Source organism: Plectropomus leopardus, chromosome 13 (genome assembly GCF_026936395.1).
Source record: "Plectropomus leopardus strain MGB_pleo_1.0 chromosome 13, ASM2693639v1, whole genome shotgun sequence".
Taxonomy (NCBI): Eukaryota; Metazoa; Chordata; class Actinopteri; order Perciformes; family Serranidae; genus Plectropomus; species Plectropomus leopardus.
Genome location: NC_142188.1, coordinates 2,887,790 through 2,913,625, shown reverse-complemented (window position 1 = coordinate 2,913,625; position 25,836 = coordinate 2,887,790). Strand labels below are relative to the sequence as shown.

The following is a 25,836-nucleotide window of genomic DNA, read 5'->3' as shown; positions in this document are numbered from 1 at the left end:
TGATGATTAGTTAAAAAAAAATAAAATAAAATAAAAAAGAAAGACATAAAGTAAGAAAAAAGGCAAACAAGACTGTGACCCTATCGCTTTTCTTTTTTTCCCTTAATATTTCCCCAGCTTTAAAAAGAAAAATAAATAAATAAATAAGTAATAAATAAAATAAAATAAAATAATTTCTTACCATTTTTGGAAAATTTCTTACTGAGTTGCTAACTGCCTTTTTTCCTGATTTTTTATTTATTTATTTATTTATTTAGAAATGTCACCAATTTTCTCAGGGTTCAAAGGTTGAAATACTTGTAAAGGGTGTCTAAAAGCAACACAAGAAAAGTGCTGTCAAACCAGGTTTCAAAGGTTTAGTACACAAAATGCTACATATATGTACTTTAACAAATAGTAAATTGACCAGTTAGCTATGAAATTGATCATGATTTCAACTTAAAGTGAGCTAAACACTTACTAGAAAAAGACATGAGAGAGCAAATGCTTGCCCTTTTGGTACTTAATGTTATATTTTTCTATGAAATATTTGGGTGTTTTCACTGTTTTGGAGTTAAAGTAGACAGATTTTAGTCATCATACTGGATACTGGAGCTATACTGACTATGTGTTAATATTTTTGACAAGCAAATTTAATGATTAATCGAATAAATGATACATTAATCACTCTGTTTGTCACTTTCACTTCACTATCTTGCAATTGTTTAGCCGGCTGAATGTAACTTGCTGCAACCTTTGCTATAAAAAATGAGTTGTATACACATATCTGGTTTACATGAACGCAGTGAGCACTAGGCTGCAGCTGTGTTTTGATTTGCTTAATGTCACTGTGAAGTGATTCAATTAAAAAAAAAACCTATATATTTATGCTATAACTGGTAAATTGATCAAATATGAATCTCATCATGATTTCCACTCAAAGTGAGCAAAACACCTGCTAGAAAAAAGGCACATAAATTAAAGGAAATGCTTGCCCTAGTTTTGTGTTTGGGTGAGGTTAAATGTTAATTTTTTATAAAATACATGGAAAATTTGGGGTTTTTTCCACTGCTTTGGAGTTAAAGAAGACATATTTTAGATATCACACGTTATACTTGTGTTGAATGTGTTGATATTTTTGCAAAGCAACTTTAATCATTAATCAAATAAAATACACATTAATTAAAGATACTCTGTCACTTTCACCTTTACTATCTTGCAATTTTTTAGCAGGCCAAATGTAACTAGTTGCAACCTTCAGTGTAATAAATAAGTTATATTCACGTCTGGTTTTAAATGAACGCAGTGAGCATCAGACTGCAGCTGTGTTTTGGTTTGACAAGAGCTTAAAATATAAAATGCTATATATTTGTGCTGTGATAACCGGTAAATTAATCGATTAATTATGCATTTCATCATGATGTCCACTTTCAGTGAGCAAAGCACCTGCTAAGAAAATACAGGGCACATGACTTTAAACGTCTGCCAAAGAAACTGAGCTTTTCTGTTATATTATTTTTTAGAAAATACACTGAAATATTTGTGGTTTCACTGATTGGGACTTAAAGTAGACATACTTCGATCATCACAGTGGATACCGTTGTTGTTATGAGTATGTGTTGACATATTTAACAAGCACCTTTAATGATTGATCGAATAAAAGATACTAATCGACGATAATCTGCCTCTGCCTGTCAATGTATTATCTTGCATCAGTTTAGCAGTTTATGTGGCACATTTTGGGGGTAAAAATACTCAGTTATGCACACATGGCTTGTTTTAAATAAACAAAACGAGCATCAGACTGCAGCTGTGTTTTGTTTCGCTTCGTGTTTTTTGGGATTTTGGTGGAGCAGAGACGACGCCCGATTGCTAACTGTTAGCTTAGCGGTGGTTAGCTTAGCCACCAACCGCCGCCATTACCAGCCGATGTTAGCTAGCTACTACAGGCCTGGATATTTAACGATATCACTTCAAAAAGCTCAATTTGATAGTTTCAGCTTAAGTTTATTTGATGAAAAAGTATTCTACTGCTCGGTAAGAGTACCTACATTTATCTGTAATTCAACTGAGAGTCGATTAACATCGTAAAACCGACGGGCCACTTTACCGCAAGCTAACGCGATAGCTTGTGGCTAGCAGCTTCCAGGGATGCTAAACAGGGAAACATTTAGGATAACGTCAGTGCAAATTGCATGTTTACCTGTTTAAAATACCGTTATAAACAGTTATTAATGTACAAAATATCAGGGGTGAGTCAATCTAGCTAGCGTTATCCGTACAGTAACAGTCAGTGCTAGCTAATGAGGCATTCATACTGTCTCCGGCGTTAATATTTTGGGTGCAGGAGCGGATTATTCCCACATCATGAGCCTGTTAATGAGGATATTTCTGCATGTGTGTGTGTGAGTGTGCGAACCTTTTTGATATTGTAAACACGGGTCAACATCCCGATGCCTCTGTCGTTGAGGATGGTGAGTTTTTCTGCCAGTTTCTGCTGGCTGGGCTGGATCACTCCCCGAGACATCTTCTCGCTGTTTCGGTTCAATCTTCAATCCAGAAAATATATAAATATAAATCTCGGATGTCCGCAGCCTCTGGGTCGTGACAGGAGAGGAAAGAAAGAAGCTGTGATTGATGCCGTTGTTAGATTTCGCCCATGTTCAGATATTCGGGGACAGCAGCTTCCTGTACTCCACCCCACCGTGTCCCTGCCTGTTTTTTTCGGTCACTGGGATGAAGAGAGGAGGTGTCCTGGTTTCCACAACCAGGCTGGATCCGGCTGCGTTCAGGGGCCCTCGGTAATACTACACCTCATAGCCTGGCGTCTGCAAACTGCGACCGAGGATTAGGGCCATGTAAAAGAAAAAAGTTAAATTTCGATTATTATTATTATAACGGGAATAAAAGACGGGAATAAACGTGTTATTTCGAGGATAAAGCTGTAATGTTATGGGGGGTGAAGTCGTAGTTTTATAAGAATTAACTCTTGATATTACGAGAATAAAGTCGTAATATTGCGAGAATAGAACAGAAATACTTTATTAATCCCGTGAGGGAAATTGTTTTGTTGCAGCAGCAAATAAGACAGTAGCAACTGAATGAAATATTCGTTAAAAAGGGCAACAAATGCAAATATATATATATATATGGAAGGCATTTAAAATAGAATAAAATAAAATAGAATGAAATAAAATAACAATAATAAGAAGAATAATAAAGATATGTACAGTATGTACAGAGAACAAACAAACAGCCAAAAAAGATTAGAAAGAGTTTTTTGAAAAAATAAATAAATAAATAAAAGGGCAAATAAGTGTGCAAAAGTGAATGAAGTTGGAATTTTACAAGAAACAAAGTCGGAATTTTATAAGAAAAAAGCTGTAACTTTATAAGAATAAAGTCGTCTTATTACGACTAAAAAGTCGTAATTTTATGAGAATAAAGTCGTCTTATTACAAGGATAAAGCCGTCTTATTACTTTAATTTAGTCATAATTTCGAGAATTAAGTTGTAATATTATGAGAAAAAAGAACAAAGTAATATTATGAGAATGAAGTTTTACGAGAAAAAAAGTAATACTTTTATAAGATTTAACTCTTGATATTATGATAATAAAGTAGTAATATTACGAGAATGAAGTCGTTATTTTACGCGAAATAAAATCGGAGAATACATTATTACATTAAATTAATTAACTTAAACAAACGGACACATTTTTTGCGGGGTTCTGCATATTTTACCACATTGTTCTCTTTTTCTGTAGTCTTATGCTCATGTTTTGTTGCACCATTAATATTTTTCAGCGAACTCGCGCTTTACGTTTTAAATTAGTATGGATATGCTCAAATGTCCAGTAAAACTGAAAAAAAGTATATATTTTAAATCGATTTTTAAAGATTTTATATTAATAACCAAAAACGAACAGGATTATCAGCCACACCCTGAACAGAGCCTCCAACACTACGATGACCTATTTTACTTTGAACACTTGAACGCATCACATTGTTGACGCAGCTTCCGACTCAGCTGTCAGCTCTCTGTTAGCGCTAATGCTGCTTCACTCGCTGTGTTTTTACACATTTACTGTCCCGGACTAAATCCTGTGGCTGTAATAATGTTATATGAGGGCTTAAAGCAGCGCTGATCTGACTCTGTGTGGGATTTTTGCATTATTTAGTCCAGGTGGGTGCACGAAGCAGGGAAACTAAAAATGATTAAGCTTCGTGTTTTTGTTCAGAATCAAACATTTCTGCAGATATTATATAATATAATGTCAATTTCCAGTTAGTTTGACACAAAGGTAAGCTGTTGAGAGATAATGCACCCAAAAGTTAAGCCCATACACACTTTTGTTTACATTTTGGGTCGTAATAAAACTGTGTAACATAGCAACAGCGTTTAAAGAGTTAGGGACAGATACTATTCTTAGAAATGACTGAAAACTCCCACCTGATTATTGTCCTTTTTGGTCCGTTTCAGCTGAGTCTTGTGCACCCCGATGATGCATTCACTGTCTCAGGAGATCCAGGGTTTCTCCAAAAACCGTCTGAGGAAACAGTGCACGCGCGTTACCACGGTGACGGGCAGGAGGCTCCTGGAGAGGAGGCCTGATGGAGGAGAGGGAGAGGAGCAGGTTGAGGAGCTGGAGGAGGGGGATGGATGTGGATTTGTAGAAGATCAAAGTCTGGACCTTCAAGTCGGCGTTGTGAGACCCTTTCTACTGCTGGGTAATACGTAATAGTAATATTTCTACTACTATTGATAGAGCTACTATTGTTTATTCACCGAGAACAGACTCCCTGCTGTGCACATAACACATATACTTTCACCTAGGGCTGGGCGATATGGAAAAAAGTCTTATCATGATAATTTTTTCATATCAGTCGATATCAATATATATCACGATATACATCAAATCACTATTTCTGTCAAGCTTAAAGGTTCCCTTTGACTCCTAAGTGAGATATGAAGACATCATAACCAGTGATGCACCATAATGATTATTTCAACCGATACGATAAAGCGATAATTTCCAGCTTCTCGTGGCTGATAAGATAGGCTATCAATATCCGAAGAATGAGAGCGGAGAGGACATTTGGAGACATCGTCAGAGAGCGGAGCAGACTTTCTGAGACACCGGCGGAGAGTGAGAACGGAGTGGACACTGGCGGAGACACTAGTGGAGATTGAGAGCAGAGCGGACATTCAGAGACACCGGTGGAGACACCGGTGGAGACACCAGCGGAGAATGAGGCGGAGCGGACACTGGTGGAGAGTGAGAACTAAGCGGATATTCGGAGACACCGGCAGAGACATTGGCGGAGACATCGATGGAGAATGAGAGCAGAGCGGTCCGGGCTGGAATGCGTTCTATCGACTACATCTCATATTTCAATTGAGGAAAAGTTATATCGTGATTTATATCGTTATCGTTTTATCGCCCAGCCCTACTTTTACCATTATTGTTATAATATGCTGCTGCCACCAAATGCACTTTATACTGCAAGTATTGCTACTTCTACTACTGCTATTACCAATACTTCTACTACTATCACTCCTATCTTTAAAAACATGACCATTATTACAGCTACAACTACTGCTACTGCTACTTCAGATCATCCACTGCTGTTACTACGACTGCTCACATCAGATTTCTTTCAAAAACATGGGAAGAAGTTAATGAGCAGCTTAACAGGAAATGACCCAAAAAATAGCAAATAAAAGGTAAAATGTTACAAAAAATAACCTGAAGATTATCAAGAAAAGAAAAGCCAAAAAAAAACAATAAACAAGGAAACGACCTGCTAAAACTCTGCAAAAAATGAAAAGATTAATACATGTATGTAATAATAATTATAAAGTTTATTCATATAGCACTTATCAAAACCAATGTTACAAAGTGCTGTACATTTGAATGATATATTCTGTAACATAATTTTAAATATATAATTATAATAATGACAAATATAGTTATAAATAAATAAAGTCCCAATAACAAATAAATCAAGTGATTAATATTGACATTAAGGGTCGTGGTGGCATACCCTTCAGCTGGAGGAAAAAGGTTGACACGCCCACATAAATAAATAAATAAGGTCCCAATAACAAATAAATCAAGTGATTCATATTGACATTAAGGGTCGTGGTGGTGACCCCTTCAGCTGGAGGACGTAGGTTTACACCTTCCACATAAATTAAAAAGTAAGTAAATAAATAAATAAACAAATAAGTAAATAAATAAAGAAGGTCTGAATAACAAATAAATCAAGTCATTATTATTGACATAAAGGATCATGGTGTTGTCCCCTTCAGCTGGAGGACACAGGTTGACGCCTCCTCATGTCAGCACGTGTCCGTCCTGCCGAGGCGTCCTTGAGCCTGACATTGTCTCCCGTCACAGCTCCGGGGGGCCGTTCGGTCCTGCAGCTGACGCCGTGTTTCGACCTCACTACAGGAGAGACTCAAAGAGACAATCTGTCAGCGGGGATCAATAAAATATTACATCTGTTAGGCTCCACAGAGGCGACTGTAACTCAAACAGCCGGTCACTGCTCACGGCGTTAAACCGCTCGTTTCTCTGCTGCGACTCACATCAAGTAAAACACCTTATTGAACGTCTGACAGCTTTTCTCCAATTTTAAAATGTCTCTTTGTGACTCTCCGACAGTGACTCAATAGACACAATTTTTGATGTTTTTTTTCTTTTGTCCAAGGACGTTTCAGGCTATCATTGCACTTGACAGGCAGCCTTTTTTGTGTGCGGTGCTCTGGTCCCACTGTCACATTGTGTTTACAGTAAATATGCCCCGTGAGACTGGAGGTGATTTTCTCTCTGTGCACCCTCAGCTCTCTTTAGCGCCGCGATACCGTCTCTCTGTAATCATCCTGCTGCCGTCCTTTGAAAAATGATGATGATAATTATCTCGTCATGTCCACAAATATGACCAGTGTGGACAGATTTACAGTACAGACACCACAAATTCACCTTTTGAAAGATGAGCAAATTTACTTTTTTTTTTCAAAAAACATGGGAAGAAGGCGACGAGAAACATTACAAGAATTTACCTAAAAATTTGCAAAAAAAAGTTACAAAAAATTACCAAAAAGAAGAAAAGTAAAAAAACAACAATACACAAGAAAAGACCAGAAAAAATGCTAAGAAATTTAATAATTCAAACATTTATATATATTTTTTAATATAATTTTAAATATATATCTATAATAAACTTAAAATTAGTTATAAATGAAAAAATAGATATATATATTTATTTTTTAAAAAACATATATTTTAATAAAATAAATAAATACATAATTTTCAAAATAATTTGCACTTTTTCTCTCCAACTAATTTTCAGGTTGTTTTCTTTTCACTTTTTACTTTTTTTAAGCAAAAACTGTACCAATTTCTTGACGTTTTTCTCAGGTTTTAAAGGTTCAAATTAGGGTTGCAAATTGTAAGCACTTTCCTAAATCGATTATTGGTAAAATTAACAATCAATTCATTGATTAATCGTTATTTGGAAAAAAAACCATAACTTCCTAATTACTTCTTTCCTCAATCAATGCTCACAGCAATATCTGCGTATAGTTTGACAGCATCGGACAACCTATTGATTAATCAATTAAACATAACATGTTTGATTAAATTCTATACAACTGATCAATCAATCGTCAATTATTTGTTATTATCTACAGTATAAATGCTTGTGAAAGGCATCTGATTGCAGCACAAGAAAGCTTACGTCGATGCAGGTTTCAAAGGGTTAATATAAATCTGACTGACAGACTTTGATGTTTACGGCAAAATTCATCAATTACTAAAAAAGCAAATTGTCACCGTCTGATTCTTTGGTCTTCATCTTCTCATCTAACTCTGCGAGGAAGCAAATAAGCTCTGTGACGACTTATTTTCACCGAGTATTTCTGCTCGATAGATGCCAATCAAAGAGGACAGCAAACGAGGAATTTAATTATACAGAGCGACTTGTTCTCCGTGCATAAGACAAGAAAGCTCTTTAATCTTGAGACAGGACATTTATGAAAGAGAATTCAATTAGTTTTTTTAGAGTTTTCTTTGTTTAAGATATGGAGAATTGTCTCGACCCACAAAAGAGGATTTAATCCCTCATCTAAAAAACTCCAAATATTGAGATACATATTCATGCTGTTGTCTACATGCTCGTGCTTCAGTCAAGCTGCTCTAAATCGTTGGTTCAAAACGCAGCTCACCTCCAATATGGCACAAACGTCCACTTTCACTGAGAATTTGGTGTTTCGCGGTCAAGGTCTTTTGATCTTTTTTTCTCATTTTTGTGAACATGATATATCAAGAACAGCTCGAGGGGATTCTTTCAAATTTGGCACAAACATCAACATGAACTCAGTGATGAACCAAATTAAATTGGGTGGCCAAAGGTCAAGGTCACCGTGACCTTTTCACCTAATTTTTGTGACGGTAATGTATAAAGAACTTGAGGGAATTCTTTTTAAATTTGGCACAAATGTTCACTTTGACTGAATGAGCTGATTTAGATTTTAATGGTCAAAGGTCACTGTAACCTGCATGCATCTTTTTCTTGTGACTGCGATATCTCATAAACACCTTAAAGGAATTCTTTTCAAATTTGGCACAAATGTCCACTTAGAGTGTAAGATGACCTGTTTAGAATTTGGATGTCATAGGTCAAGGTTACTGTGACCTTGTGTCTGTCTAATTTTTGTGAACCAATATTTCAAGAAGGCCTTGAGGATTTTTTTTCAAATTTGGCACAAACACCCACTTGGACTCAATGACAAAGTGATTAGATTTTGGTGGTCATAGGTCAAAGGTCAAGATTACTGTGACTTCGCCTGTCTGATTCTTCTGAACATATACATCTTGACGAATTTGGTAGTCAAAGGTCAAGGCCATTGTGACCTTGTGTCAGTTTTGTGTCTGACTGCAGTATAGGCCATAAAGCCCGCCCCTCCATGTTAGTGAATGGGACATAGGCCAAACTAAAAACTCAAAGTACACGCCAAATTAATTTTTCCCAAAGATGTTTTCTGTCCCTGAAGGTAGAGGTCATCACCCTGATGTTTGTTCAAGTGTTTGTTTTTATGATAAGTTTAGTTTTAATGAGTTTTCCACGATGATTGACAGCTGTGACAGCCAATCCATGTGTTCCTGTTCAACTTCCCCATCTTGGATATCGTAACTGCGCAGACTCCGGCTCCAAATGTCACCAGCGCAAGATGTCAACGTAAATTTCAGCTTGACTTAAACATAGCGGGGTTAAGCGTGAGCGCGTCGTCAGTCTGTATACAGAGTCTATACGGTCTGGACAGACACTGAAGAAAACTTTACTGGTTCACGGAGGCACACAAACAAAAGGCAGTAATTCCAATTTCTGAATAAATCATTTAAAGAAACCTTTAACAGCATTTGTGACTCAGCGGAATAAAGATGCCAGAGATCTGTCTTGTGTTTTTAAGCAGATTGAATTTGGTCCCATGTCACTGTTGTATTTAGGAAACGCTGTAAAAACCCTGGCAGTCGTGCACCTCCTCACAGATGTGTCAGTTTAAATCTTTCACTTCTACACTGATGAAGCATATGGGTGGAGCTGGCTTCGCTCCAAACTATCCTTTGGATTTAGATTTACTTCCCAACACCATGAATTTGGCATTATGTGAAAGTGGTTTGGCTGCGGCAGAGAGTGCAGATATTGCTACTTTGAAGGCGGCGAGCTGCTGCAGAGTATCCACTCTGGAAACCTGGAGGAAGTCCTGCCGGCATGTTCTGCTTCCTGCCCATATGTCTCTTTCTCAAAGTTAGCCGGTTCCTGCTATTTGTGAGGAGCTATTTGACAAATTGAAAGAGACTGTCGCTTATTCTGTTTTAACCGTCCCCTTCAGTGATGATCTGCTTTTTCTCAAAACAGTCAGGTTGTTTTATGTTCTCTCTCACTTTATTTCCTCCATTAGTCTCTGACCTGCTTCCTCCGCTGCATTCAAACAAGAAGTTTTAAAAAAAAAAACGCCTTTGCTCACTCTTTTCATGAAACTCATAAACTTCTTTTTCTGCAGCTGTAGATAATACTGAATGTTTATTTCAGCAGCTTTTTTAAGCCTAGCCTCGTGTTACTATACAAATCATCTGATTCCTCTTTATTTCTGTAGCTGTAAGCCATTTTTCTGTTGGTTTCCGCTGACTGATGTCTTCCCTCCGTGTTGCAGCTGTTCAGAAAAGGTTTTCTGTCTGACTGTTTTCCTGCTAAGTGATATAGGTGCTGATATCCTGCAGCATTTGCTTTCTGCTGCTAAAGTTTGACACAGCTGAACTGACTGTTTGTCGTACAGCTCTGTATTTATGTGACGACTGATTTCTCTTTTTGTAAGACACTGGCGTTCCCTTGGTTTATACTATCAGGAATCAGGCGGCAAGATTAAGGATTTCAGCCAGAGTGTGGGTGTTTTTTAGCAATGCATGCCGGTTTTTCTAGCGGCTCTTTAGTCCCCAAAAGTGGGCATTTTTTAGGGACCTGTCGCTTTTTTTTTTTAGCGTTTTTTAATTAACAACCTATGGTTTATTTTCCAGCAGCTTTTTTAGGGAACCATCACTACTTTCCCAGTCGCTTTTTAGCCCCCAAACATGGACTTTTTTTAGTGACTTGTAGCTGTTTTTACAATGTTTTTTTAGTCTGTAAATGTGGGCGTGTTTTAGTGGATGTTTTTCCCGTAGCTTTTAAGTCACTAGAATTATCAGCACCAAGACAAAGATATTCAACTTAAACTGAAAAAACAACAAAGCAAATCAAACATTTATCAGCTTGAACCAGCAAATATTTGGCTCTTTTGTCTGATAAAAGACTTAAAAGATGAAAAAAACATCATCGCCACCATCATCATAACACTGATAGCACCATACAGCCGAATTAAGAGCTACATTTTGTCTCTCTCCTGTAAAAAACAATGAGGGAGATGCTGATAAATATTCATGCGAAGAAGCGGGTAAAAAGCAGCATTTGTTCATTTTATAACCGAGCAATTATTGTCCGCCTGCAGGAAGCATTTTTGTTTTAAACAGATAAGTTTTGCAGAGGCATGCCCTGCGGCCCGTCTTCTCATCAGGTTCTCTCTGCCTTTTCAGCCTCTCAGGATGCAGCCCACGACACTGACACCCTGCAGAGACATAAGGTCAGTACACGGGGATCAATAGAGCCGGCATGCCCTTGCTGTGTCGGGATCGCGTGTGCAGTGACATGAGATTAGAGGCGGCCGTGCAGGTGCGCTGCGTCCTGCGGGTCGGCAAACAAGCAGCCAATAGCCGGAGGAGCTTCATGACTCATGCAGTGACGGTTTAGCTCAGTAGAGGGAGTAAATGATTACAGTACGTCTCAGAGCTGCTTCTCCACACCAGAGAAATGTGACTGCTCCTCTCTGCAGTGGCTGCTGGCGGGCATGAGCATATTGCTGCCTGTGCAGTCTCGGGATGATTAATTGGAGAGATTACAAATACCTTCACTTCCTGTTTCAGGCATGAAAGCTTGACTGCTTAATAACCAGCCAGGTTTCCCAATAAAGCTCAGCTCGGCTCAAAGGATGAGACATAAAGGGATATTTCCTTAACCAGTGCAACATTTAATAAACATTCACTGGTATCTTAATATCAAGAACGTGTGTCAGCTGAAGCTGTCGTCTGTGGAGAAGTCAAATCTGTATTCAAGACCGGAAACGTACGATAAATACACCCTTTCAAGTCTGGTTATTTATAATAATTATAAAGTGTTTTTGTCAGTACTCAAAGATGCTTTACATGAAATTCAAAGAGAAACATAGAGATCACAAAATACTAAATCATATCATATCATATTTACTATATTTATTGTTATTTTTACTGTTCATTGAGTTTGATTTTTTCCCTTTTTTTTCTTTTAATTATTATTATTTTTATTATGTCTTTTTTCCCTAATATATTTTTATTGTCTTTTTCAGCAGATTCTCTATTGTGTATTATTGTGTTTGTTGTTTATTTTCCATGTTAAAATAAAAAAAAAAAGGTAAAACGTTTACTTTTCAGCAGGGTAAGGAAGATGACAATAATACAGAGTAAATGTCATCATGAACTGATTATGTCTTTATTTATTTATTTATGTGGAACAGGGACAATTTGATCAACAAAACAAAGAGTTTCAGTGGCTCAATCATTTTTTCAGTTTTTTTCACAGTTCATTTTTGACTCCTCCACTTTGACTCCTTCAGCTTCAAATGTTTAGTAATGGATGAAAAGAGCAACTAAAAAAAAAAAAAAACACCATCTGCATCACTAAATTCTCATTGGCTATAATATCAGCAGGTGGACCAAAAAATTACATCATCAATCATTATATTCTTTTGCTCCGCTGACTAATTACTACATAACTCGATTTGAGAACGCACCTGCGAACACGGCAGAGAGCGATCTCACACACGGTGACACCTGCACATGCCATTTATATTTTGGGATTTATAATGTTGTTTATGATGTTTTGAGCTATTCTGATATATTCTCTTGTTAGGTTGTATTTTCGACATTCGACATCAAATAGCATCGTCCCTGTTACGTGTAAATGAATAAAGACATAATCAGGATTTTCTGAGTCTGATCAAAGTCTGATCAAAACCAGGATAAAAAAATTACTAGTAAACACACTCGGTTTGGGATGAAATATGCTCTGGATTATTGTCAACTTTCTTACACTGCTGAAACAGGAAATGTTTGAAAATTGCTAAAAAATATCTAGTTTTATTCTATTTTTTTAAAAAAAGGGCTCGATGATTTTCTGGATTATCCAAGTACTGCAATATTTAACAAAAATTACTAAAATATTAGTAAATAGTGCAGTTGTTGGGGACTACTCGCCCCCATGCTGTTGTTTTTCAGCAACCCGGGGATATTTCTCATTCAGATTTTTAGGTCCTAAATGTGGTTTTTGCTGTTTTTCAGCTGCGTCTTTGGCGTTTTTAGCGTAAAGTAGTTTGCATTTTTTTGTCCCCAAAAGTGAGTGTTTCTCAGCAACCGTTTGTGGAATTTTTTTATGACAAATTGCTGTTTTTCTAGCAGCTTTTTACCCCTCAAATTTGATCTTTTTTAAAGATCAGCTGCTTAATTTACTGCAGATTTTTAGCCCTCAAATGTCAGAGTTTTTTCAGCGACCCCTCACTGTTTTTCCAGTGTTTTTTTGTCCCCAAATATTGCTGTTTTTAGAGACGCATGGCTCATTTTCCAGCAGTTTTTTCAGCCCCAAAAATCAGTGTTTTTCAGCAGGCTGTTTTTCCAGCTTTATTTTAGCCCCTAATGTGTTTTTTAGCAACCCTTGGCTGTTTCTCATTCAGCTTTTTAGCACCCAAATGTGCGTGTTTATTAGTGACGCGTGGCTCCTTTTCCTGCTGCATTTTAACCTCCCAAACGTGGGTGTCTTTTAATGACCTGAGGCTGTTTCTCATTTGGCCTTTCTAGCACCCAATTGTGGGTGTATTTTAACGGCACATGGATTATTTTCCTGCGGCTTTCTCGCCCCCAACGTGCAGGTTTTTAGTGACCCTTCGCCCTGCGACTTTGCAAGCTTTTTATTCTTATCATATTCGCAACAGTTACATGAAAGCACTGGCAGTGAAAACCTCAGGCTCATTACAACAATGTTCATCAAATATATACTATAAATATGAAAGAAAATTGTGCATGTAAGAGGAAATTTTGAGTCTGAAGATAAAATACTAAAAATATACAACAAATTTTGTAGTAGCATACATTTCTGTGGACAGTATTTTTTGGGGGGGGGGGGTTGTTGAGAATTAGGAAAAGCAGAATATCAGCACACTCATCCTGTAACTTCTGGAAAAGAAAGTTTGATGTTAGACGCAGTTCAAAAGCAGATGTAGAGGAGGAGAGAATTAAGCCCTCAGAGGTAAGCTAAATTTAAGCGAGAGTAGACAGATACTGCAAAATGAATTGGAGCCATCTGTCTTCTCTCCCGTCCCTCCACCTCCCGCCCCCCTCTTTCTTCTCCCTCTCCTCTTCATCTTTCTTCGTCAGCCCCTCTCTTGCTCCGTCTCTCTGCCCTCTCGCTCAGTCACAGTCAGGTTGTGTCATGTCATCAATATGGCTGACAGAATATCTCTCGTTGCTCTCCTGCGAAAGCAGCCGCTCAAAAACAAGTCAACGCTCGGGGTCATTTGCTCAGAGAGTGCCGTGTCTCTTTTCTCGCTGACAGGTGTCTCATGTGCTAAATGTGGCCTACGGAGTCGATAACCTGTTCGCAGATCAGCTGGTGTACAAGACTCTGCAGGTCCTGGACCTCCCAGAGACCGACATCACTTCGTATCTCGAGGAATGCGGCTCTTTTATAGATCAGGCTCGAGAGCAGGTAAACATTCACACTTTTTTGGGGGGGATTTTTGCACATAACGCCCCGTAAAACTATGAATTATTGTTTCTACACATCAGTTTTTGTTCATATTTAAAAGATTAGAAACAATGTGAGCCACGGTAGCTGTTTCTCAGTTTTTCCAGTTTTTACGCTAAACTAAGAGTTTAAGCACACATATCCAAAAGACCAGAAATAAGGTGCTGGACAAGAGAGTCTTCTCGGTGGTCACTGAATTAACCCGTTGTAATCTGAAATTAGCTTGATTTCTTCAAAAAGCATGGAAAGCAGTCAATGCCAACCTAAAAAATAACCAAAAAATGCAAGAAATTATCAAAAAGTTACACGAAAATAGCCAAACAAAAATAAAAAATGTCAAAGAACCAAAACAGGAAATGAAATAAAAAAGTGCTGAAATAAAATAATAATTTCTGCTCATTATAATTATCATAAATGTAGTTTTTACGTATTCTTACTTAGTTGAAATTTTTCTAATGATTGCGTCTCAATTTGCGAGACATTTCATGCGAAGTTGCTTATTAACTTTTTGTTTTCACAAATGTGCTCATGTTTCGAAGGTTTAAATGTTTGGAAAAGGCACAAAAAAACTGAAGCCGATCCAGGAGGATTAAATATTTACTGGAATCGATCTTCTGTTTTCTTTAAAGCAAAAGCCTCTGTCAGTCTTTTGTGTTTATCGAGTTTATTATTGGATAATTTGAAGTAATTCTGATGATACATTTTTGACAAAATTCCGAAAATAAATGAATATTTGATATTTATGATTGGGACTGATGTAGGTTTACAAAAAAACACAAAAAAACAAACAGAAGCAAAAAATCATATTTATTGAATTTTAACAGCCTGATTTTGTGTGCAGAGCAGTATGAGTGTTTGACCTGTTGAACTGTTTTTTTATAAAATTCAATGTTGCTGAAAATCATTGACATATCCAAGTCTGTGAAAAAAAATCTACTGTGCATGTAATATATAGAAAATATTTCTTTTTTTCTTTTTTTTTCATCTAAAAACATTGTGGCATTATGACAAAAACCTGACTTTTAAAGGGTTAAAATCCTAAAAGTTAATGAATATTTGAAATTTATGATTAGGACTGATGTTGGTTAAAAAAAATAACTCAGTGAAAGAATAAAGTCATATTAATATATAATATGTTTTAAAGTTTGATTTTGAAAAGCGTATTTTGTGCGCGGATCGATGCGAGTTTGTGTGATATTAAAGCCGGCCCTAAAGGGTTAAAAGACATTTTGTTGCTGCCCACGTCCACAGTCGGACATCGCTCAGCTTCCCTGCTGGACTCTCGCCTGCATCTGTTTGTAAAACTTATCTGTGAATGAGAACCCCAAACAAATGCTCCTTTATCTGCAGAGTATCTGGTAAATACAAGTTTCAGAGTAAAAGTACGACGTCTCCTGAAATCTAGCGGAGTAAAAGTATACAGTAACATAGTAAAGGACGGTGAAGGACACAAACACACAGCTTCACGGTTTCACCAGATAAAAACTGCATCAGTTCTCTTTAAATACTTCAGTCTCTACTTTCTGTCACGCAGCCTAAAAAACGCCGTCTTTTATCTCTGGCGGGTAATTTAACGTGTCAGTGTGCACACGCAGCTGTTCTGCTACCTCACCGCGGCGCATTTACATACATCTACGGCAGTCGGTTATCTGCGACTCGACACAAAAGGCCACATGGGTGGTCAGAGTACGTACGAAAGACCACGCTGGGGTCATTTAATGGATTTTCTCTGCTTACACTTCCCTCAGTCGTCTCACTCGTATGTGATTTTTTTTAAGGGATTATTTCCAGACTGAGCGTTTCTTCCTGTGTGTGTGTGTGTGTGTGTGTGTGTGTGTGTGTGTGTGTGTGTGTGTGTGTGTGTGTTGGGAGATTGACCGTAAGCAGAACATAATGTGATGTGAGCACCGATATGAAAACGCTCAACTCGAGCGCAATGAAATAACAGCAAAACAAGAAACTCTGACAAAAACCAAATTAAGTCTCCGTGTTCTCTGTGATGGATTATCTCGCTCAGGCAGTTCTCAGTTCGTAGAAGTTCGGTCGAGGAAGGAAACGAGGGCCTGATGTATAAGTGTAGCGACTGCAGACAGCAGCACAAATAAGAGGAGGGAGCAGCCAAACCGGGTTTGATTGACAGAAACGTATTAAAGAGTGATGTCACCGTTTCGGAGTCGCCTCTGCGTGTGTTCTGTTTGTGCCTTATTTGATTGTTTTTCGCCCGCAGGGACGTCCTGATTGGGTTATATTATGAAATGAAAGCACAGATAACAGTGATGACACGTCAATTATGGCAACAAAAGCGCCGCACGTGTGCGTGCAGCCAAAGCTAATTCAAATCTCCCGTCGCTCTGTGGGTATTAATTGACATGTAAAAATCTAAAACTGTGCTTACAGTTTCTTCTTCTGAGCCACCTCGGCCAGAAAAGAGACTTTTTTTTTTCGGCGACTGGAAGCCGCGCGTTGAATAAAAGAGACAAATGTGTCAATATGCCGAGCTTCACTTCTGAGCCGTGGGCCTGCACGCATTGTCTAAAGATGTGGCTGGAATTTTAAAAATTCATTTCCAGCCAGGCACTCTAGGCAGTAAAATAATTACATCAACATTAATATTAATCATATCACAAATTTTGACACACACACAGACACAAACCGCAGATTTATTCCGTCTCAACTCGCTCTACACGCTCTGTGTAACGCTGCTTTCACAGACGATGGAAAGTCAGAAATTAGAGATTTTTCAGGAGCAGAAATGCTGTGAAAAGACTCTTCAAGCTGTGATTTTTCCAATCTTTCTGATGTCGTGTCAACGTGGCGAGCAGCTCGCTCATTTATCGGAACATGTTTATCGTTTTGAAATGACAGAGGGAGATAATTTGGGCTTCATGTGCCGATGTTTTCAGATTTCAGCCTCTGAAACTTCTGAAACGGGACAATAGAGGTGGATGTTAGAGTTGATATTTTAAAAGCAAACTTCAGACCCATTTTTTTAGTTTGGCTTGTAATTGAAGTGTTTTTGTGTATTCATCAGGTCATTTTGTACTTTCTACTGTTTTGTTGCTAATTTCTGGCTCATTTCTTCTTCAGCTTTCTTCCCATGTTTTTGAAAGAAATCAAGCCAACTTTCCCTGGTTTCAAAGGGTTAACGTCCGTCTCTTTGCTCCGTCACTTTCACTCTCTCTGTCCGTAGGACGGGGTGGTGCTGGTCCACTGTAACGCCGGCGTATCGCGCTCCTCCTCCATCGTCATCGGCTACCTGATGTTGAGGGAGGGGCTGTCGTTTGACGACGCGTACGGCCAGGTGAAGCTGGCGAGGCCCTCGATCCGCCCGAACGCCGGCTTCTACCGGCAGCTTCAGAGCTACAAACCTTAGAGCCTCGCAGCGTCTCGCTTCCCTCGACTCAGAGGCAGTTTTTAAACTACGTCTGTGGTTACCACGAGCTGAAGAGCTGAAGTCAAAAAATACATCAGTAAGTTTGTTTACAGCTTAACATGAGTTTTTTAACTTCTAGTGACTGAATCTGTGCTCCAAAAATCACAAAAGTGTTGATTTCTGAAGATTATCTCATTGAACAAAATGTGTAAGTGCCAAAATTTACTTTCCACAGACCTTATTTTCAGCTTTAACCCCCTGAAACCTTTACATCAGCATCACTTCTCTTGTGCTGCCCGTAGACGCCTTTCACAGCCATTTAAAGCTTTGACACGTGAGCACATTGGTTTGATTTCTTCCAAAAACACGAGGAAAAAAGCAATCAGCAACTTGGCATTAAATCTCCTGCAAATTGCCAAAAAAATTAGTAAAAGCAAATGACCTGAAAATTATCTTTCAAAAAAGAGAGAATCATTAGAGAATTAGCAAATAACAAAAGATACATTTCGAAAAATACTGAGAAAAGTATATTCATGATTATTATAATTATAATTATACATTTAAAATTAGGCTATATATAATTTTATATATATATATATATATATATATATATATATATATATATATATATATATACAATTTTGTTGTTGTTTTATTTTTTAGGTAATTTTCTTTCTTTTTTTCTTTCTTTTTCTGTTTTTTTTTTAATTGTAGCTAATTTCAGGCCATTTTAATGTAACTTTTTCGTCCAATGGAAAAATCTCATCAGCTTTCTGATTAGGGAACCACAGCGACGCTAACCTCCATATTGTCCTACTTTTTTTTTTTTTTTAACCCCTGCAGCACTCAAAATCAATACGCTGAAAATGTTTCTCAAAAAAAACGGGAAGAATCCACATAAGGTTGTTTTTAAAGCTTTCAGCCACACTTCATGGCCTTCTTCAGCTGCTCTTTGGTTCATGCAGAGTTGAGTTGTTACCACATGGATCTGGTTTTTAAACTCTGATACGTTTCTTGTGTCTGTGTTTTCATGCTCAGTGTGTATGCATGTGTGGAGTTAGCTGCTTTGCAACCATCTGTGATCATTTGTCTAAAAATACAGCCAGTAAGACAGAAACTGTTTCCCTCAGAAATCTGTGAAGAAACTGATTTTCTATCAGACCTGCTCATTTCGGAGGCTCGTACTTTCTTTGTAGTATAGATTGTTTTCTAATTAAAGACTTTTTTTGCCGAGGTGCAACTTGATTTCTTTTCCCAACTTACACGAGCAGAAACAGTCACTTCTAATGATCCCCCTCACTGCTGCGTTGTCTCTATCAATTTCACAACTTTGCAAAGTTGACGGGCTAGCCTCGCTCCCTTGAAATAATTAGCGTGTAATTATCTTGTTGGATAATGAGGGAGAATCCAGTTGGCTCACACGCTAATCAACAAAACACCGCTGGGACGAGCTCCTAACGCACAAAGGTATCACGTCCTAATCCTCGCTGTTTAAACGGAGACGGAGTCCATGGGGCAGATGCGCGTTAAACCAGCTGAGAGTGTTTTCCGATCATTATTGTGCTCGTTAATGTCCCGCGTGTTGGAGTTAACGGTCCAATCCATACAGCACGAGGTGCTCAGCACGCTCGGCTGTATTGAAACTCTGACCTAAATACATGACGGCGTGTTTCTGTCAGACAGAAACTGAGCGCGCTCTGGGCTGATCTGTAATCTGTAATGTTACAGAGCAATAAAAAAGCTTCGAGTTTACGGCCTCAAAGCACGAAACGACCATAATTTAACTGCGGTCACGCGTGTCAACGGTGACTGTGATTACTTTTCCTTTTTAAAAAAGTCACACGTATCCAAACGGCCGAGATCACCGGAGTCATCGCTGACGGCTGGTGATCTCCTGACTTTCCAACGTCAGCGTGAGATTCATATTTGTGCATCTGACTGAAATATTTAACAACTATCGGACGGTTTGTATTGAAATCTGTCACATCAGCAGCCCGTATATGTTTCTATGATTTTAGGACATTTCCAAGATGTTAAATTGTTTCTAGGATTATAGAATGTTTTTAGGATTTTAAGACGTCTCTTTGATTTGAGGACATTTCTGGGATTTTAGGACATTTCTAGGATTTCAAGACATTTCTAGGATTTTAAGATGTTTCTTGGGTTTCAGGACGTGTCTGGGACTTTAGGACGTTTCTGGGACTTTAGGACGTGTCTGGGACTTTAGGACATTACTTAGATTTTAGGACATTAGGGTCGTGGGCGGGACCTGTGGTGGGGGGTGTGGAGGATCCTCCACTGACACTTTTTGATCAACAAGCTCTATTTTGATGCTGTTTTTTGCGCTCTGGCACCTTATGTATACTAAAAGTACACTTCACTTTATTTCACTTTGTATCACTTTATTTTTATTGTGATTTAGAAAATGTTTTTTTGGGGCCACCTGGCACCCTATCAGGGCCAGATTTGGCCCTCAGGTCATATGTTGATCATCACTGGTTTATTCATTTTTCTTGCAGCCATTATCTTCCGTTCATTTCTGTAAAGTTTAATAATGAATAAACTGTCTGAATCACAGTTTATTCAGCGTCGCATTATCGCTGCATGGTAATGCTGTTTAATGTAAAGCATTACCTCACACGTGTACACGCTGGTAACTGTGTGTGTGGGTATTTTTATTGTGAATTATTATTAAAAATGGTTGTGGCTGTGAGTTGAGTATCTCTGCCCTAAAAGAATGAATTTGGCACAGAGGCTGCAGCTAATTTAAGCTTTCTGAAAACGGTGTTTCGATATAAACGAACATTGTCAGAGATCAGTGTGCAAAACAGATCTCAGAAAACAACGAAAAAGAAAAAGTTGCACTCTTTGAATAATTTACTGTCAGTATAAAATGCTAAAGACTGTTAACTGTTTATGTCATCAGCAGCATCCTGTGATGATTAGCACGTCGGCTCGCGTTTAGAGTTTCTCTGCCGTGTGGATTTGGGACACGGCTTTCGTCTCGTTAGCTGCTTAACAAGGGAAAACTTCACCAGCATCATTATTACTCCTCCAGTACTTTGCTCAACTCTTCAAAAGAGACATTTGTGCTGGATTGTCATTACAGAGCGTATTTGTCCCCCTTTTTTTTAAAAAATGCAGCTTTGCATTTTGTGTCAGTTGCGGGCTGCCTCGGCTCGGGGGAGGCGGAGGGCGGAGGCTGGTTCTGTGCCAGAGACGTGGAGGAGCAGATAAGTTCTGCCAAATTGGTTGCAATCCCTTCTAGTCCTATAAAGGTCATAGATTATTTAACGCGCCGTTAAAGCCGCGGACTGATTGCGAAGAGGAGGCTCGTGTCACCGTCGATTTCTAAATATTTGAGGCGTTTGTCCCAATAAATGCACACCGCTGTCCGATAAACACACAAACGTGCTTGTTATAGTCGTGAAAAACAGGCGAATGAAATATTGAACCGGCGTGTGAGTCATGGAGCCGATACGCAGTCTGTGACAGCACTTGAGTGTCGGGGAGTTTGGCCTTTTCTTTGGTGCTGTTCAATGGCGTATCACTGAAGAGTATCTGCTATGAAGCCAACTGGGTTTCCCCTGACATTTTTGTGACATTTTGCCGTCTGGATGTGTCGACCACAGTATGGCACAAGCTGTCCCATCTGCAGGGTCTCATGGGGTCCAAGCAGCATCTCGGTCTGTGCAGGCCTCAGTGAGGGAATATTAACAGGCAGCGAGCGGCGGGTTACATACAGGATGTTGAATAATTTCCCCTAAAGCTGTGCAGCGCTATCTGGCCTGTTGGCTTTCATTAGGTTTGATGAACTGCAGAAGAGAACAATGAAGAATCATTTTTTCTTTAAAAAAAGAAAAAAAAAACAGGCCACAAACTGCAAGAAAAATGCAAGAAATTATTAAAGTGCAGTAACGCCACGGTTTATTATTTTTATGATAAATTTGCTTCCCATTTTTGCTCTTCTTCCCCTCATCGATAAATAAGAAAAAATATATCAAACTCCTTTGTCTTCTTATTAACCTCTTAAGTTACTGTATTTACTTTTAGGCTTTTTTCTCATTTTTTAAAAATTATTTTTTAAATGTGTCATTATCATTATTATTATTATTATTATTATTATTATTATATTCACCATTATAAATGACAGCTGATGCTATCTTTAGCTCAGCATAAAGACTGCGATACATCATGATGTGAAAATAATCACCACCTTCCCTCTGAGACTGAATTATGTGTTTTATCTCACGATTGGCGTGTTTACGAAGCCTTTTTCTCTGTATTTTAATGGATGCTTTTATTTCCAACAGTAAACATAATTTAAACTGACTATTTATATTACTTCACTTTTTTTTTTACTAGATTTAATATTATTTTAATTTTTTTATTTGTTTTTTTAATCATTTGTTAGTTACCATTATTTTTAGATTTTGAGTATGTTTCATTGGCTATTTTAATTTTTAAAAGGCATTTTGCTGAGAAAATGTCTTTTCTTCATAAATTGATGTATTTTGTTAACATATTCTACTGTTGTTCGGTTTTTATATGAAAAAAAGCAACTCCGGTTACACTTATGAAAACATCCATTGATGCCTAATGTGTGCTAGTTTATGCTAAAAATGATCCTAACTGGTTTAGTTGTGTATCTGCCCATTTAAAAATAAAATAAAAATAGAAAACAAACAAAAGAAAAACACTGAGAAGTTGCTATGTAAAGTTAGGAAGACAATGTCTTATTGTGCCTGTTAAAGCGTTGATGAAATTGTAAATATCCAGTTTGTTATGTGCATTTCTTTACATTATGAACCTATAACATATCATATAATCTACATATGCATCAAGTACGGCTGCATGAATTCAATCTGCATTTAGAAAAGTGCAAATTATCACATTTAAATATGAATGTCAGTGTTGTGTGTGAATGTGTTTCAGCAGGTGAAGTTTTCATTTTCACTGTTTATGTTTCTGCACACGTCAAATTCAGTTTAATACAAATATATATATATCCATCCATCCATCCATCCATCCATCCATCCATCCATCCATCCATGCATCCATCCATCCATCCACCCATCCATCCACCCATCCACCCACGCATCCATCCATCCACCCACGCATCCATCCATCCACCCATCCATCTGTCCATCCTTTGTCCATCCATCTATCCATCCATCCGCCCATCCATCAGTCTGTCTGTCCGTCCATCCATCCATCCAAAAACTATCCATCCGTCCATGCATGCATCCATCCATCCATCCATCTGTCCATTCGCCCATCCATTAGTCTGTCTGTCTGTCCATCCATCCGTCCATATTCATAAAAACAAATGATATTTTTGTTGCATCTGTAAAACATCTAAATCATGAAGCATAAATTTCACATTACATCATTCTTTCTTTTTGGCAAATATACAGAAGAAAAACTTTGAGGAGATCATTAATAAATGAGCGAAGAAACAAGTAAAGCAGCTTAAAACACCAAATCAGGGAATATATTTAAGCTGTTTATCGATCCTGTTTTAGAGACTCTATCAAACTTTGCCAGAAGCAGAAACTGTTACCAACACCTCACTGAGACACTTAAATTTGTTTTTTTTCTTTTAATTTGTCAACCATCTGTACACGCTTCCTCACACATGACTAACGACATCCACTCTGAAAACTTGGAGTACATCTGCTCACCAATCAATCTAACATTTTCAATTTGCTTCTCTTCTTCCCCGTAAATGTGCAGAAAGTAAAGAAATGTTCTACTATTTATGTTACTGTTTTCCCATGGGTGTGATGTATTATTAAGTGCATATTACACTGATTTAAATTCTATCTGCGATACCCCGTCTGTTTGCAATGAAAAAAACAAACAGAAATTATGTAAAATACAAACACAAAACATAAATAATGGGTTACAAGGAGAAAATATAAGAGTACATTTGTATTTTTTCCCTGGTGCTGCATTCAGTATGTTTTATTCATACGAATAAAACCAAAGTGATGCATTGTGTATACGGTCCAAAGCGATGCATAAAGCAGCGGCAGAATTGACCCGGGAATATAAAGTTAGATTTGTATTTGTGTAAAATTAATCTAGTAGAGCCGATGGGAGGGTTTTAAGCTTATTGCAGCATTGGATCATGGGACCCAAAGTAGAGGGAAATTTATCAGATAAGCCTCTTACTGTGTACTTTATTTTCTCAAAGCTCGACAACAACAATATTCGGTCACTAAACCAGAGAGAGGCTCTGGGGGGTCTCGACAATTTCCTGTCGAGGAAAATCCTCCAACGAGTCGGCGCCGATGCAAATGTAGTAATTCAGAGTTACTCAGTGAGAAACACAAGAAAAGGATTTGTTTTGTTTCTTACTGAATGAAATCTAATGCCGAGTTCACACTTTACGACTTTAATGGAAGTCAGTGGAACCCCAGAAAATAAGCAGTCTGAGCGCCGGGCTTCGGCCGTACATGCAGGGAGAGGTGCCGATGAAGATTTGAGAAAGGAGGACCGGTGTTTAGTTAACCCTTTTAAACCTTGATGGATATCACTGTTCTCCGGCTGCCCTCAGATGCCTTTTACCAGCTTGGTTTGATTTCTTTTGAAAATACAGGAAAAAAAGAAATGTCCAACAAACTATTAGAGAAATCTATATTTATAACTATAGTAATTCTATATTTAAATGTATGCAATACAAAAATATAATAATAATAATAATAATGATAATATTTTCATAACTTTTCCTTGGTCGTTTTCTTGTCAGTTTTTTTTGTTAAGAAGGTTGTTAAGGTTAATCAATTTGCTCAGGTTTCAAAGGGTTAATTGAGGACCTTGTCTGCACTTTTGCTATTTTTAATGATGACTTTTGTTTGAATTTTTTAAAAGTAATTTCATCATTAATTTTACAATTATATCTTACCTCCTTAGTCTCTTATTGTAAATCTGCATCCTTTATTATTTTATTATGTCTTTATGGTCGATTGCTTTTGTAAAGCACTTTGAATTGCCCTGTTGTATGAAATGTGCTAAATACAGCTGCCTCACCAAAATCATTTAGTTTCTGTCGGGGAACAAAGATTCAGTGTTGGATAATTTAGTGTGAGTAAAAGAAGAATGATGAAACTACAGTTTTCTGCACTTTCACACTAACAGTGTTTGTGCAGTGAAGCGTTGCAGGTTGTCCTTTTTGCAAAAGGTCGCAAAAGGTGCACTTTTACTTAACGAGGTCCAGCTGGGATGAGCAATCACCAGGAGGCACATGCACATTAACATTTTGTAAAAAATTTGCATGTGGTAACAATCAGCACAAAGAGAACAACAAAGTACAACCTGCGACCTTGTATTAACCACAGATGGTTTTCCACGGGTGAAAGTGAAGCTGGGTGTCGACAGCCGCCACACACTTTAATTTAATGCTTTAAGTTACAAAAAATTACAAAACATTAGGGGAAAAAAGTAAAGAAAAGAAAAATGTTAAGTAAAAAAACAAAGAAACCTCACGAAAGTGCTAAGAAAAAGATATTTTTTCTTTTTTTCTGTAACATAATTTTAAATGTATAATTAAATATGGCTTTAAATATTAAAATTACAATAAAACTATTTCTAAACACCTGCTGGAGATCTCATCACTGTTGAGTCCCTTTCAATGTACAGATAAAGATCTGGATGAGTGAAAGTTTTTCCTCAACAATCCGCTCTCAAAATTTTCCCATCATCTGCTGGCTAGACTCAGTCTACAGCGGCCTATCAGGGCCACCGTAGATACAAAAAAATAATTAAATAAATAATAAAAAAAAAGTGGGAAATATTCTAAAAAAAAACTCTGATATTTCCAACATTAGTGTTGCAAATTCACGAGAAAAAAGTTTGCTTTTTTTAAAAATAAAGTTGCAAATTTTTGAGAAAAAATTCAGCTGTTGTCTGAGTTTATAAAGTCGCATATTTGTGAGAAAAAAAGGTCACAAAATATCACATTACTTTGATCCAAAGTTAAGTGACGTGGCTCTTTCATCCCCCAAAAAACAAACAAACAAAGCGAAGAAATTTTTTCTCACAAATTTGCGT

At 37.6% G+C, this 25,836-nt stretch overlaps 2 protein-coding genes across 7 annotated transcripts in view; one reads left to right on the top strand and one right to left on the bottom strand.

The window, feature by feature from the left end:
- nckap1 (NCK-associated protein 1) overlaps positions 1-2,740 on the bottom strand; it is a 44,840-nt gene extending 42,100 nt beyond the window's left edge. For 2 of the 6 annotated variants that reach the window (XM_088086567.1, XM_088086568.1), the window contains exon 1: positions 2,399-2,739. In XM_088086567.1, coding sequence (XP_087942693.1) covers positions 2,399-2,506 — 108 coding nt within the window. In that variant the 5' untranslated portion in view covers positions 2,507-2,739. Of the gene's footprint in view, positions 1-2,398 lie in introns of all 6 variants that reach the window. The other 4 variants (XM_088086569.1, XM_088086570.1, XM_088086566.1 and 1 more) reach the window with 3 other exon arrangements.
- A 1,227-nt stretch (positions 2,741-3,967) lies between these two features.
- Positions 3,968-25,381, top strand: LOC121964337 (dual specificity protein phosphatase 19-like). The gene is made up of 5 exons (XM_088086574.1): positions 3,968-4,164; positions 4,462-4,709; positions 11,114-11,160; positions 14,217-14,369; positions 17,599-25,381. The coding sequence occupies exons 2-5, from the start codon at positions 4,481-4,483 to the stop codon at positions 17,779-17,781; spliced, it is 612 nt and encodes a 203-aa protein (XP_087942700.1). The 5' UTR covers positions 3,968-4,164; positions 4,462-4,480; the 3' UTR covers positions 17,782-25,381.
- The last annotated feature ends 455 nt before the right edge of the window (positions 25,382-25,836 follow it).